The sequence below is a fragment of the Myotis lucifugus genome, unplaced genomic scaffold (genome assembly GCF_000147115.1).
Source record: "Myotis lucifugus unplaced genomic scaffold, Myoluc2.0 scaffold_301, whole genome shotgun sequence".
Lineage (NCBI taxonomy): Eukaryota > Metazoa > Chordata > Mammalia > Chiroptera > Vespertilionidae > Myotis > Myotis lucifugus.
In genome coordinates, this window is record NW_005871349.1 from 1,308,163 (window position 1) to 1,323,694 (window position 15,532).

General features: G+C 38.7%; 1 protein-coding gene across 1 annotated transcript in view; it reads right to left on the bottom strand.

Moving 5' to 3' along the window:
* ASZ1 (ankyrin repeat, SAM and basic leucine zipper domain containing 1) overlaps nt 1-15,532 on the bottom strand; it is an 84,979-nt gene that overhangs the window by 6,926 nt on the left and 62,521 nt on the right. Inside the window, exon 11 of the mRNA XM_006100192.2 lies at nt 7,181-7,286. Coding sequence (XP_006100254.1) covers nt 7,181-7,286 — 106 coding nt within the window. The remainder of the gene's footprint in view (nt 1-7,180; nt 7,287-15,532) is intronic.

The following is a 15,532-nucleotide window of genomic DNA, read 5'->3' on the forward strand; positions in this document are numbered from 1 at the left end:
GGATAGCAATAACGGATCACTACAAGAGGAGGGTGTATGTATACAGCCCACATGGGGAGGTACATCTCGAGTGCCCAGTTTTGGTGATCAAAGAGGCTGTGCCACTGGATCCTACAGAATACCTACTACATCAGGCCACTCTATGAAGCCTGAGAAATGTAACAGCTCTACCTAATAAATAAAAACAAACACAGGGAGGCTTGCAAAATAGAAACATGTCCCAAATAAAAGAACAAAACAAAACTATGGAAAAAGAACTAAAAAAAAAAAAGTGAAGACAAGTGACCTATCAGATGCAGAATTCAAAACACTGGTTATAAGGATGTTTGATGAACTTAGAGTTTCAACAGCATTAAAAAAGGACAGTCAGAAATGAAGGATGCAATAACTGAAGAATAATTTTCAGGGAATCAACAATAGAGTAATAGATGAAGTTGAGAATGAATCAAATCAATGATTTGGAATACAAGGAAACAAAAAACACCCAATCAGAACAGAAAAGGAAAAAAGACTCCAAAAATATGAAGAGAGTATAAGGAGCCTATGGGACCACTTTAAGCATACAGTAAAACCTCAATATAATGGATTAATTTTAGCAAGGAGGTGTCCATTATAAGTGAAAGTTCATTATGTAATAAAATAGGTTTTCCAAATGCATATGTTAAAAAATTGACAAATTAGCCTACTGGTTTTTACTTATGTAGACATGTCTGTGTAATTAAAATTAAGTATGTATGAAAAGTTTACTTCCACAGACAAGTTTCCTATATGCATTACAAAAATTTTTAATGTATACTGAATAGGTCAACTAACTCCATGCATTCACCCGTCACAGCAAGTAAACAAATACACACAGCTGGAGCGTGGCCTAGTGCACATTAAAACTGCTGCAGAAAGTAATGCCATGGGACAACAGAACCAATCACCACAGACAAAGTGGTGTGATCATGTGCCAATCATTCTGCAAACACTGTTTACAAGTGGTGCCTCGTTATTAAATATATAGATTATAGCCTGACAGGCATGGCTCAGTGGTTGAGTATCCACCTAGGAACCAGGAGGTCACAGTTCGATTCCTAGTCAGGGCACTTGCCCAGGTTGTGGACTCAATTCCCTGTAGGGGTTGTGCGGGAGGCAGCCAATCAATGATTCTCTCTCATCATTGATGTTTCTCTCTCTCTCTACCCCTTCCTCTCTAAAATAAATAAAAATATATTTTTAAAAATATGTAAATATATAGACTATAATTGTAGATATATAATATTTATTTATGTCAGTGAAATTACTACATGTTTTTCCAAAATATGGTCTATTTGTAAAATTTGTTTAAAATAACAGTGAATAAATAACAAAAAATTTACCTATTATTTTAATTATGAGCAAATCTTGGTAAAAAGCATTTTAAAATTAACAGGGTATTAATTTTCACATATAACATATGGACTAGAAATTTTATTCATTAAATTAAAAGTCCATTAAATTGAGGTCCACAAAATCAAGGGTTTACTGTATTAACATTTGCATCATGAGGCTGCCAAAAGGAGAAGAGAGCAAGAAATTGAAAACTTATTTGAAAAAATAATGACAGAAAACTTACCATACCGGGTAAAGGATATAAACATACAAGTCCAGAAAGCACAGAGAGGCCTACACAGATGAACCCAAAGAGATACATACCAAGACACATCATAATTAAAATGCAAAAGACTAAAGACAATGAGAGAATCTTAAAAGTAGCAAAAGAGAAGCTGTTAGTAATCAACAAAGGAGATTCCATAAGGCTGGCAGTTGATTTCTCATCACAAACCTTTCAGTCCAGAAAGGATTGGCAAGAAATATTCAAAGTGAAAAAAAGCAAAGAACCTACAACCAAGATTATTCTAACCAGTAGTTATCATTTAGATTTGAAGGACTGATAAAGAGCTTCCCATACAAAGAAAGCTAAAGGAATTAGTCATCACCAAATCAGTATTATATGAAATGTTAATATTTTTTAAGAAGAAAAAGATGAAAAATATGAATAATAGGTACTGAGAGAGGATTAGAAGATGTCAGCAGAATAGGTAGACCTTTCTCCTCCCCCCTCCCAGAATCAACTGTAATTAAAACTAAATTGGGGAATATTCACCATGAAATACCAGTTAAAGACTGCCTGAAGAGAAGACATTTAAACAGGAAGGGCAGAAGCCACTTGAGACTGGTAGGAAGGGTGGGAAAGTGAGAGGTGCTGGCCCAGCTCTCAGGAGCGCTGGGCCAAGAGTGAGGAACCCTTGTCCCAGCAGAAGAGGGGATGGACATCAGGCAGAGCTCACCAGCCCAGACAGCCAGAGCTGGGAACAGTTGCCCATGCAGCAGCCCGAGCTGCTCAGAGACAAAGCCACTTTCTTTAAAGGGTTGGTGCACAGAACTTTCATTCTTAGACATTCCCCCTAGGTTTCAGCAGAGGGAAGACAGTGCAGACTAGAGTTACCTGAGGAGAGACAGGGCATTTGGGGAGAGTCACAGGGAAGGTGGCTGCGGGGATACCTGTGCTGAGTTCCCCGCCATGCCCCAACCCCCATATCACAGCAACCATTTTTCCTTAGAGGCATAAGCCCCTCTCAACAGCAGAAGCCTGGGGAAAGGCAAACACCCAACCTCCTGGTATATAGCTCATCCCACCCTAAGGAATCCCACTCACTGCACCCTCTGGAATCCAGCAATCCTGCAGCAGTCTCAGGGGGCAGTAGTCTCAGGAAGCATCAGTAGCCCGCTTTGGGATAGGGACACTCCTCCCACTTTCCAGGGAACCTGGCTGGTGCTTCCGTGTTACAGGAGAGCTAACAGAAACTCCTGGATTCCAGCAGACACCCACAGCCTAAGAGGGACTTCACCCAACCGAGGGCAAGGAAATAATAATGGTACACAACCACCTTCTTCCCTGAAGTCTAAACATTTGCTGACACACCATAGGTCCCTGTGCTATAAGAAACAAGCACTGGAGCTCAATTTGGCACCTCCCATGGGCAGCCAAGCCCAGGGGAGGCAGCCATAAGCTGTAGATTGCTTCAAAGCTTTGAAAAGGGCATGGAGGGCCAACTTGGACAGCTTCTGACTGTTAGCACAAAAGTACCTCTAGGGAGGCTTAAAATAAGCATACAAAAAAAAGTTAGCCTCAGACAACATGAGAACAGGATCCAAAGGGAAATCCTAGCAGGCACTAAAATCTGCTGAAACAAACTTCACATACTGATTTTTTTTGGTGTTTGTTTTTCCATTATTATCTTTAATTTTTCTTTTTTATTGCTTTGGTATTATTATTATCATTTTTCTCTTTTCCCTTTTCTCTCCTCTCTTTCATATCTCTTAGCTGCCTCTTTTCTTACTCTATGTTTTTTCTTTTGCTGAATATTCCTCTTCTTTTTACCTTTCTATACTTTTTTCTTTTTTCTTTCTTTTTTACTGTTTTCCTTTTCCCCACTCTATTCTTATTTTTTTTCTCCCTTCTTTCCTTTCAGAATCTTTCCTCTTCCTCTCTTCTCTACTATTCTTTTCATTTTTATTACTACTTTATTTCATTCTTTTTCATTTATTCTCATTCTCTTTTCTCTTTAATAATTCACTTTTGTAGTTGTTTTTCTTTTTAAATATGTTGTTACTGATTTTAGAGAGAGGAAGGGAGAGGGAGAGAAACTTCGAATAACCCACAAAAGAGTCATTCTTAGAGCACCCACTTCAGGAGTTCAAGGAGAAAGCACCTGTGTCCTACAGGACATATACTACACAAGGCCACTCCACAAAGACTGAGAGTCATTGTAGGTATGTCTAATATATAAAAACAAACACAAACAGACAACTAAAATAGGGAGACAAAGAAATAACCACCAAATGAATGAAAAGGAGGACTCTCCAGAAAAAACACACACAAAATGAGATGGAAGTAAGACAGAGTTCAGAGTAATGGTTATAAGGATGCTGAAGAAACTTAGTGAGAACTACAAGCAACTTAGTGGGAACTACAGCAGCAAAAACAGTAACATAGAAACCATGAATAAGAACCAATAAAAAATGAATAATACTATACCTGGTATCAAGAATACATGAAAAAAATTAAAAGCAGGCTTGATGAAACAAAAGATTTAATCAGCAATTTGGGAGACAAGGTAAAAAAAATCAATTATAAAAGCAAAAAAAAAAACAACAACACTTAAAAAGCAAAATGAGAGTTTAAGGGCAGTTTGGGACACCATGAAACAGAACAACACCTGCATTATAGGGGTACCAGAAGCAGAAGAATCTGAGCAAGGAATAGAAAACCTGTTTGAAGAAATAATGACAGAAAACTTCCCTAACTTTGTGAAGGGAAAAATTATGCAAGTTCAGGAAGCACAGAGAGTCCCAATAAAGATGAACACAAAGAGACCCATACCAAGACACACCATAATTAAAATGGCAAATGCTAAAGACAGAGAAAATCTTAAGGGCATCAAGAGAGAGACAGTCAATAACCTACAAGTGAGCTACAATAAGGCTGTCAACTGATTTCTCAACAGAAACATCATAGGGCAAAGGGAATGGCATGGAATATTCAAAGTGATAAAAAGTAAGGATCTGAAACTAAGACTACTCTATCCAGCAAGGCTAAAATTCAAAATTGAAGGTGGACTGAAGAGTTTCCCAGACAAGAGAAAGTCTGAAAGAGTTTATTACCACAAAATCAGAATTGCAAGAAATATGAGAGTGAAGGGATGGAAGAGTATTCCATACAAATGGAACTGAAAAATAAGCTGGGGTAGGATTGCTTATATCTGACTAAATAGACTTCAAAATAGTCCATAAAAAGAGACAAAAATGGAAGGTCACTACATAATACTAAAAGGGATCACTCCAAAAAGATGATGTAACACTAGTAAACATATATGCACCCAATATAGAAGCAGCTAAATATATATCCTATATAATAAAGAGCTAATATGCTAATTAGACTAGACAGCATAGCAACTGTCCAGACGACCTTCTGGACAATCTTCCAGATGAAGCCGGGGCTGCGAGGGCCAAGGCAGCCAGATCTGCAAGGGCCAAGACTCTTGCATGAATTTGGTGCATCTGGCCTCTAGTAGATATATAAAATAACTCATGAAGGATTTTAAGGGAGAGATAGACAGCAATACAATCATAGTAGAGGACCTGAACTCCCCACTGATATCACTGCACAGGTGTTCTAGATAAAAAAAACCAACAAAGAAAAAGTGACCTAAATGACACAGTTGATCAGATTGATTCAACTGGTATTTGCTGAACATTTAATCCCAAAGCAGCAGAATAAATATTATTCTTAAGTGCATTGGGGCATTCTCTAAGATAGACCACATGTTAGGATACAAAATATGTCTTTACAAGTTCAAGAAGACTGAAGTTATATCAAGGAACTTCTTGGATCACACCACATGAAACTAGAAATCAACTACAATAAAAAAAACAACTCAAAAACATTCAAACACATGGAGGCCAAATAGTATGCTATTAAACAATAGTATGCTATTAAACAATGTTTGGGTTACAAATGAGATAAAAAAATTAAAAAAAAAAACATCCTGGAAACAAATGGAAATGAACACACAACAACCCAAATATTTATGGGACACAGCGAAAGCAGTCCTGAAAGAGAATTTCATAACATTACAGGCCTACCTGAAGAAACAAGAAAAATCTCAACTAAAGGAACTAACCCTACAACTAAAAGAAATAAAAAGAGAACAAAAGAAAATCCCAGAGGAAATAGAAGGAAGGAAATAATAAAGATCAGAGGAGAAATAACTGACATAGAAACCAATAAAACAATACAAAAAATCTATACAATCAAGAGTTGGTTCTTTGAAAAATAAAATAAGATGGATGAATTGCTAGCCAGACTCATCAAGAAACAAAGACAGAGGACCCAAATAAATAAAATCAGTAACAAAAGAGATGAAGTAATGACTGAAACCACAGAAATACAAAGGATTGTAAGAAAATACTATGAACAACTCAACTATATGCTAATAAGCTGGGCAACATGGATGAAATGGACAAGTTCCTGGAAATACACAAGCATCCAAAACTCAATCAGGAAGAATCAGAAAACCTAAATAGGCCAATAACAACTGATGTAACTGAAGCAGTAAAAATAACCCACAAACAAACAAACAAAACTCCCAGCAAATAAAATCTCTCGCCTGGACAGCATCACAAGGGAGTTTTACCAAATATTCAAAGAACTAATACCTATCTTCCTCAAACTATTCCAAAAATCCAGAAGGAGGAACACTTCCAAGCTCTTTTTATGAGGCCAGAACTATCTTTATTACAAAACCTGATAAGGACCCTACAAAGTAAGAGAACTACAGGCCAATATTTCTGATAACATAGATGCTAAAATCATCAACAAAATATTAGCAAATTAGATCCAGCAATATATTAAAAAGATCATACACCATGATCTAGTGAAATTTATTCCAGGGCAAGGCTAGTACAATATTCACAAATCAATAAATGTGAAACATCACATAAACAAACTGAAAGACAAAAATCTCATGATTGTATCAACAGATGCAGAAACAACATTTGATAAAATCCAAAACCCACTATTTTTTAAATTTTTTATTGAATTCAGAGAGGAAGGGAGAGGGAGAGAGAGATAGAAACAAATGATGAGAGAGAATCATTGATCAGCTGCCTCCTGCATGCCCCCTATTGGGGATTGAGCCCACAACCTGGGCATATGCCCTGATAGGGAATTGAACTGTGACCTCCTGGGTCATAGGCCAATGCTCAACCACTAAGCCAAGCTGGTCGGGCTAAAACACCTTATATATTGATATGGTTTTTAATAACACTCAACAATGTTTTGTTTCAACTTCCACTTAGGTCTCCTGTCACTTTATATTTTAAATTAAATTCCCTTTAGAACAAATAGTAAGTACAATAAACAGATCAGTTTAATTTTTAGTCTGACTCATTTTTCTTTTCTTGAGGGCTAGCAGACAAAAGTTTTTCAATTAATAAGTTGTAAAGGAGTAATAGTAAACATATTTAATTATTGATATGTTTTTTAGAATAAAAATACAATTTTAACATATCACTGCTGTTACTAATTATCATGGACTTATCTGAAATGTTCTTCAGCATTCATACTTTTCTTCACTTAACTTTTGTAGAATACCTTATGAGAATTTACAGGCAACTCAGTAATGATATTCTGTACAGCTGTTATTAAATGGCCACATTGTTTGTTTAATTTCAGAAGGAAGTTGAGGAACTCATCACCACTAAAAAGAGAAAACAGACAGGAATCACACATGTAAGCCATTTGCTTCATTCTACTGGGCTACTCAGTGTCTACTCATAATATTTATTATATTCTCTAAAATGTATTCATAGACTAGCTAATATGTATCAGGAACTGAAATAGACATTGAATATACAAAGTAAACCAAATCTCTAATCTTGAAAATCTCCAAAATCTCCAAGTTCAGAATGAGAGGCAAGTATTCAATTATAACATCACTATTCACAGAGCTATATGAAGAAGGAGTATTAAAGGACCGATTTTGAGTACTATCTAAAGGCACTGCACTAGTTATTTTACATTTATTATTCCTTTAATTCCTCATAACAACTCCTTTAAGGTAGTTGTTGTTAACCTAAGTTTATAGTGGAGGCATCTAAAACACAGAAATCATGAACTTAGTATAATGGGAATAGGGAATTAATAGTGCTTCATAGGGAAGGTTACTTGAATTGAGTCTGGAGCTGTAGAATAGGTTTGTAAGGAAGGAAGAGAAAGTAAAAATGGTAAGGAAGAGAAGGAATTATGGATGGAGAGAATAGCAGGTTCAAAAGTATGAGGGTAGGAGGTCTCCAAGATATAACTAAAGCACAATTATGGGAAAGTACTAAGGAAAGAGAATAGACATAACCATTTATTCAAGGAACTAGAGGCCCATTGCACGAAGAGATTCGTGCAATAGGCCTTCCCTTCCCCTGGCTGCCGGCACCGGTTTTCCTCCGGCACCCGGGACCCAGGCCTTCGGTCATCATGCCTATGTATGCAAATTAACCTCCATCTTTGTTGGGTTAATTTGCATACTCTCCTGATTGGCTGGTGAGCATAGCGGAGGGACGGTCAATTTACATGTTTGTCTATTATTAGGTAAGATGTTTGTGACATGCTAAGGAACTGAATTTTATCTTTTTTATAAGATAGAGTTATTGAAGGAATTTAAATAGAAAAGTAGCAAGTCAGATTTTGTATAAGAAAGCTTATTTGAGAAGTGGTGTAGTTTAAAGGAACATGAAAGTGAAAGTAGAGAGAATAAGTAGGAGACTAATGGAAACATCCATATAAGACAGCGATTTTCAATTGGTGTGCCACAAGAAAACTTAAAACATGTAATACCTGACTGTTTAGTCAGGGGCACTGACCTCTTTTCCCCTACAATGTTAACACTTGGAGTGCGGGAAACGAGTTAAGTCGGCTCGCGTGAATTGCGCGTACTCCGCGGGAGCCGTCTTTAACTCGGTTCATATAGATTTGCGGTGGAGTGCGGGAAACGTGTAAACTCGGGCCGATTGTAACTGCGTATTACCAAATATTTGTTTGTAATCCACCCTTTTGGTGGATGGAACAAAACCAAAAGACAGAGCCATCTTATATTTTGGCGGGAAATTCACCCGCACTCCAAGTGTTAAGTAAAAAAAATGACAACAGCCAGCACAATAGCCATCAAGAATGGGTCAAAATTATACCTTTTTTTTGTCAGATCAGAATTTTAATAATTAGTTTATATGTCCCATGAGATGAAAGAGTTGAAAATTGCTGATCTAAGATAAGATGAAGAAAAGCTTAATCTGCCCTAACTGGTTTGGCTCAGTGGATAGAGTGTCGGCCTGTGGACTGAAGCGTCCTGGGGTCGATTCTGGTCAAGGGCATGTACCTTGGTTGCGGGCACATCCCCAGGAGGGGGTGTGCGGGAGGCAGCTGATCGATGTTTCTCTCTCACTGATGTTTCTAACTATCCCTCCCCTTCCTTGCTGTAAAAAATCAATAAAATATATTTTTTTTAAAAGCTTAATCTAAGGATCTAGCAGTGGCAGTCTAATTGAGGGGAGGGGTAGATAATGGTTTAAAGAAACATTGTGGAGAATAAACTGAACAACTTGGTGATAGGTTGCATGTAAAAGAAAAGGGAAAGTCTAGGATGATTCTGTTATTTGGTTTCAATGGAAGGTGGTGGCACCAGCAGGGAACTGAATCTAGGGGTGGGTGGTAGGGAAGTGGGATAAAAATATAATATTATGGCATAACAATTAAGGACATAGGCTCTAGAGTTAGAAAGACATGAATCTGAATTCAGCTTCCACATTTATGATCTTGGGAAAGCCTAATCTTCAGCCGAATGTTTCCATATCTCTAGAATTGAGATAATAAAACTCTAAAGAAGACTGAAGGAGGTAATGTATGAAAAGCACCTAGCATTTTGTCTAGCATATACATGGCATTCAAATAAACCTACACTAATAAAAGACAAAGATGCTAATTGACCATACCTTCGCTATGCCTAAGCCATGCCCACCAGTCAATCAGAGTGACTATATGCAAATTAACCCAACCAAGATGGCAGCCAGCAGCCACAGAGCTGGAGCAAGCAGGAGGCTTGGTTGCCCGGGTGATGGTGGAAGCCAAGCTTCCTGCCAGCCCTGAGTCAGTTGTGGCCTCCACTAAAGGCAACAATGTTTCAATTATAGAAGTTAAACAAATCCCAGATCCCTGCTTCCAGCCAGCCTCTACTGGGAGCTTGGGTGGCTGGGGGTTGTGGCCAGCTGCAAACAGCCATCAGCCCCTCACCCAGGCTGGCCACACCCTCATGGAGTGAGGGTCCCTGCTGGGGGGCTTAGCCAGCCTGAAAACGGCCCTCAGCCCCTCACCCAGACTGGCCAGGCACCGCAGCAGGACCCCCTACCCTGAAGGGGCTGTGGCCAGCCTGCAAACAGCCATCAACCCCTCACCCAGGCTGGCCAGGCACCCCAGCCGGGATCCCCACCCTGAAGGGGCTGTGGCCAGCCTGCAAACAACCATCAGCCACTCACCCAGGCTGGCCACACCCTCATGGGGTGAGGGTCCCTGCTGGGGGCTTGACCAGCCTGCAAACTGCCATCAGCCACTCACCCAGGCTGGCCAGGCACTCCTATATAATAAAAGGACAATATGCAAATTGACCCTAACAGCAGAACAACTGGGAATGACTAGTCACAGCTCAATGCAGGAGCTGTCCCCTGGTGGTCAGTGCGCTCCCACAGGGGGAGCTCTGCTCAGCCACAAGCCAGGCTGATGGCTGTCAGTACAGCGGTGGTGGTGGGAGCCTCTCCCGCCTCCTCAGCAGCACTAAGGATGTCTGACTGCAGCTTAGGTCTGCTCCCTGCTGGCAAGTGAACATCCCCCGAGGGCTCTCGGGCTGCCAGAGTGATGTCTGACTGCCAGCTTAGGCCCGATCCCCCAGGGAGCAGGTGGTCATCCCCTGAGGGGTCCCAGACTGTGTGAGGGTACCAGCTGGGCTGTGGGACCCCCCCGAGTGCACAAATTTTTGTGCACCGGGCCTCTAGTTTAAATATAATAATGATTTCAATGATATGAGATATGTAGGTGGAAATGACCAGTAAGCAACAGAAAGTGGCAGTCTTGTAGGTGTACCTATTCTGAGGTCCACACACTCATGAGGCCAGAAGAATTCAGGGAGCTGGTGAACTTAGATGGGAAAACATTACATCTTTATTTTCACTAATCTCTAACAGAAATTCAGTCTTTCCTTCAATTGTGAATGGAGACATAAACTACAGTAGTATTAGAGGCATCTGTAATTTGGTCACTAAACAGAAATCATAACTGTCATCATGAAGAAGACATAAAAATACATATTGTGAAGAGGGGTGAGTTGATACAGGTAAAAAAAAAACATATAGAAGGAAAAGTAGCCTGAGAAGAAGAAAATCAGGAGTTAAGGTCTTTTATGAAAGACAATGAAGGGAATGGATTCAAGAATGAGGAAAAGGTCAAGCAATGAAGAGACACTGGTGACTAGATTAGTTTCAGTAACAGAAGCCAATTTACAGTAAAAGCTACACAACCCAATACAAAAGTGGACCAATAGGTAATTAAAAGAAAAAAAAATAAAATTTTAATAAATAAAGGATTACAAGAAAATATTACATTCTAATGGAATGACAAAAAATAGGACATTAATATCAAGAGTTGACAAGAGTGTGAAATAACCTTTCTGCATCATTTAGCAGTATGCACTATAATAAAAATGCAGACAAAACTACTACTATGGGACCAAAAGGTACTTCTGAATGCAAACAAAATTCTTATAAGGCAGAAGTTTTAACTATACACTATACAAAGTTTCTTTCATGTTGTTTCTAGGAGAAAAGGTTATAAATAGCAAGCAAGTTCTGCCTCCAATGAAACTTAACAGAAAAATTTTCTCTAAGACACATTGCTAGAACTTATATAGTATTTTAATTTAAAATGAGTCTTTTTGTCTTATAAGTTGAAAAAAAGGCAGTTTATAGAAAATACTTTAAACTTTGGCATTTCAACCCAAAGCTGCAGAATATACATTATTTCCAAGGGCCCATCGAGCATTTTCTAGGATAGACAACATGTTAGCACACAAAACAAAGTCTCAATAAATTTAAGGAGATTGAAATCATATCAATCTTATCTGACCATAATCATATGAAACTAGAAATCAATTATAAACAAATTAAAAACATGAAAGCTAAATAACATGTTACTAAACAAAAATATTGGTTAACAGTGAGCTAAAGGAAGAAGTAAAAAATTACCTCCAGACAAAGAAAAATAAAAACACAACAATCCAAAATGTATAGAACACAGCCAAAGTAGTCCTAAAAGAGAAATTCATACTATCAAAGGCCTACCTTAAGAAACAAACGAAAAATATCAAACAATCTAACCTTACACTTAAAGGAACTAGAAAAAATCAACAATGCTCAAAGTGAGTAGAAGAAAGGAAATAATAAAAATCAAAGCAGAAATATACAAAATAGAGTATTCAAAAACAATATAAAAGATCAATGAAACCAAAAACTGTTTTTTGGAAGATAAACAAGATTGATAAACCTTTAAGAAAACCTATCAAGAAATAAAAAGAGAGGACCTAAGTAAATAAAATTAGAAGTGAAAAAGGAGACACCACAAAAATACAAAGGCTTGTAAGAAAATATTACCAACAAGGATATGCCAACAAATTAAACAATCTGAAAGATATATAAAAATTCCTAGTAACATAAAATCTCCCAAAACTGAATCAGGAAGAAGCAGCATATCTGAGCAGGCTGATTACAACTAAAGAAACTGGAGCAGTAACCAAGAAACTTCCAACAAACAAAAGTCCCTGACCAAATGGTTTCACAGATGACTTTTACCAAACATTTTAAGAATTAACCTACCCTTCTCAAACTATTACCAAAAAATTCAAGGAGAAGACTCCCAAGATCATTTTATGAGGCCAGCATTATCCTAACTCCAAAATCAGATAAAAATACTACAAAGGGAAAAAAATTACAGGCCAATATCCCTGTTCAACAAAGATGAAAAATCCTCAACAAAATATTAGCAACCAAGATCCAGCAACACATTAAAAAAAATCACACACTGCCAAAACCGGTTTGGCTCAGTGGATAGAGCGTCGGCCTGCGGACTGAAGGGTCCCAGGTTCGATTCCGGTCAAGGGCATGTACCTGGGTTGCGGGCACATCCCCAGTGGGAGATGTGCAGGAGGCAGCTGGTCGATGTTCCTCTCTCATCGATGTTTCTAACTCTCTATCTCTCTCCCTTTCTCTCTGTAAAAAATCAATAAAATATATTTTAAAAAAAATCACACACTATGATCAAGTGGGATTTATTCTAGGATGCAAGGCTGGTACAAAATCTGCAAATTTCTGTGATACACCACATAAACACAATTAAGGGTAAAAACCATATGATCATATTAATAGATGCAGAAAAAGCATTGGACAAAATTTAGCACCCATTTCTGATAAAAACTCTCAGTAAAGTTGGAATACAGGCAACATACCTCAACACATTAAAGGCTATATATGACACACACACACACACACACAGCCAACATCATACTCAATGGAGAAACACTAAAAGGATTTCCTTTAAGATCAGGAACATGACAGGGATGTCCATTTTCACTACTCTTATTCAACACAGTACTGAAAGTCCTAGAAATAAAAGACATTCAAGTTGGAAAGAAGAAAGTAAACTGTCATTATTTGCAGATGACATGATACTGTATATAGAGTACCCCTAAGATTCCTCACACAAAAACTATAACTGGTAAATTCGGTAAAACAGCAGGACACAAAACAAATATCTATAAATCAGTTGCTGTAACACATTAATAATGAACTATCAGAAAGGGAAACTAAGAAAACAATCCAATTGACAAGTGCATCAAATAAATGCAGTGGTACCTTGGTTCTTGAACTTAATTCGTTCTGGAAGGCTATTAGAGAAGTGACTTGTTTGAAAGCCACTAGGGTGAGGGTGGGCTAGAAGGGGTTAGAGGGGAAGGAAGGGGATGTATGTAATACTTTCAACAATAAAGATTTAAAAATGAAAAATAACTTAGATAAGCTCTTGTTCTGTTTAGGAAAAGTGGTATTTTTTTATTTTTATTTTTTGGTGGCAGTGGTGGGATAGGAAAAGTGGTATTTATAAAGGCATTTTGAAAACAAATATAGAGGGAAACCAAGATGGCGGCATAGGTAAACACCAGAGTTTGCTGCCTCGAACAACCACTTCAAAAATACAACTAAAAGATGGAACGGACATCACCCAGAACAACAGGAAGGCTGGCTGAGGAGAGAATCTTCAACTAGAAGGAAAGAGAATAGCATACCGAGGCTCAGAGGAGGCGCAGTGTGGAAAATACAAGGGTACGGAGGTGCACGTGGAGCGGGCTGGTGGCTGAGGGCGTGGTTGTCATTTTCAATTGGGAGGGAGTCTCAGACTCTGAGCTCCAGATCCGGGCAAGTCTCTAGGGACCCAGACTCAAACGGGAGAAGCAGGACTGTCTGGCATCGGTCGGAACGCAAGGGCAGCTTTCTCTCCGAGGTTTGCAGTAGTTGCTGGGATTCTGAGAAGCAGAGCCTCTGGGAACGGGACTGAGAGCAGCCATAACTGCTCCCTCTGCCCGCCTGTTGATCCCGTGCACCCCGCCCCGCCCAAGCCCTGCGCAGAGCCATTTGCCAGATAGCCTCAGGCAAAGGCTAGATTTGCACCTCTCCAGAGGACAGAAGTTTTCCCACTGCAGACACAGCGGATTCTCACGGCCAGTCGGCCTGGAGGTCAAATCCCTCTAGTATTAACTACAACAATCAAGGCTTAATCACAACAAGACTGCACACAAAGACCACTAGGGGGTGCACCAAGAAAGCGTAAAAAATGCGGAGACAAAGAAACAGGACAAAACTATCAAGGGAGGATATTGAGTTCAGAACCACACTTTTAAGGTCTCTCAAGAACTGTCTAGAAGCCGCCAATAAACTTATTGAGATCTACAAGAAATCTAATGAGACTCTCGATGCTGTGATAAAGAACCAACTAGAAATTAAGCATACACGGACTGAAATAAAGAATATTATACAGACTCCCAACAGCAGACCAGAGGAGCACAAGAATCAAGTCAAAGATTTGAAATGCGAAGAAGCAAAAAACACCCAACTGGAAAAGCAAAATGAAAAAAGAACCCGAAAATACCAAGATAGTGTAAGGAGCCTCTGAGACAGCTTCAAGTGCACTAATGTCAGAATTATTGGGGTGCCAGAAGATGAGAGAGAGCAAGATATTGAAAACCTATTTGAAGAAATAATGACAGAAAACTTCCCCCACCTGGTGAAAGAAATAGACTTACAGGTCCAGGAAGCGCAGAGAACCCCAAACAAAAGGAATCCAAAGAGGACATCAAGACACATCATAATTAAAATGCCAAGAGCAAAAGACAAAGAGAGAATCTTAAAAGCAGCCAGAGAAAGAAACTCAGTTACCTATAAGGGAGTACCCATACGGCTGTCAGCTGATTTCTCAACAGAAACTTTGCAGGCCAGAAGGGAGTGGCAAGAAATATTCAAAGTGATGAATGCCAAGAACCTACAACCAAGATTACTTTATCCAGCAAAGCTATCATTCAGAATTGAAGGTCAGATAAAGAGCTTCACAGATAAGGAAAAGCTAAAGGAGTTCATCACCACCAAACCAGTATTATATGAAATGCTGAAAGGTATCCTTTAAGAAGAGGAAGAAGAAGAAAAAGGTAAAGATACAAATTATGAACAACAAATATGCATCTATCAACAAATGAATCTAAGAATCAAGTGAATAAATAATCTGAGGAACAGAATGAACTGTTGATTATAATAGAATCAGGGACATAGAAAGGGAATGGACATTCTTGGGGGGGAAAGGGGTGTGCAGGGT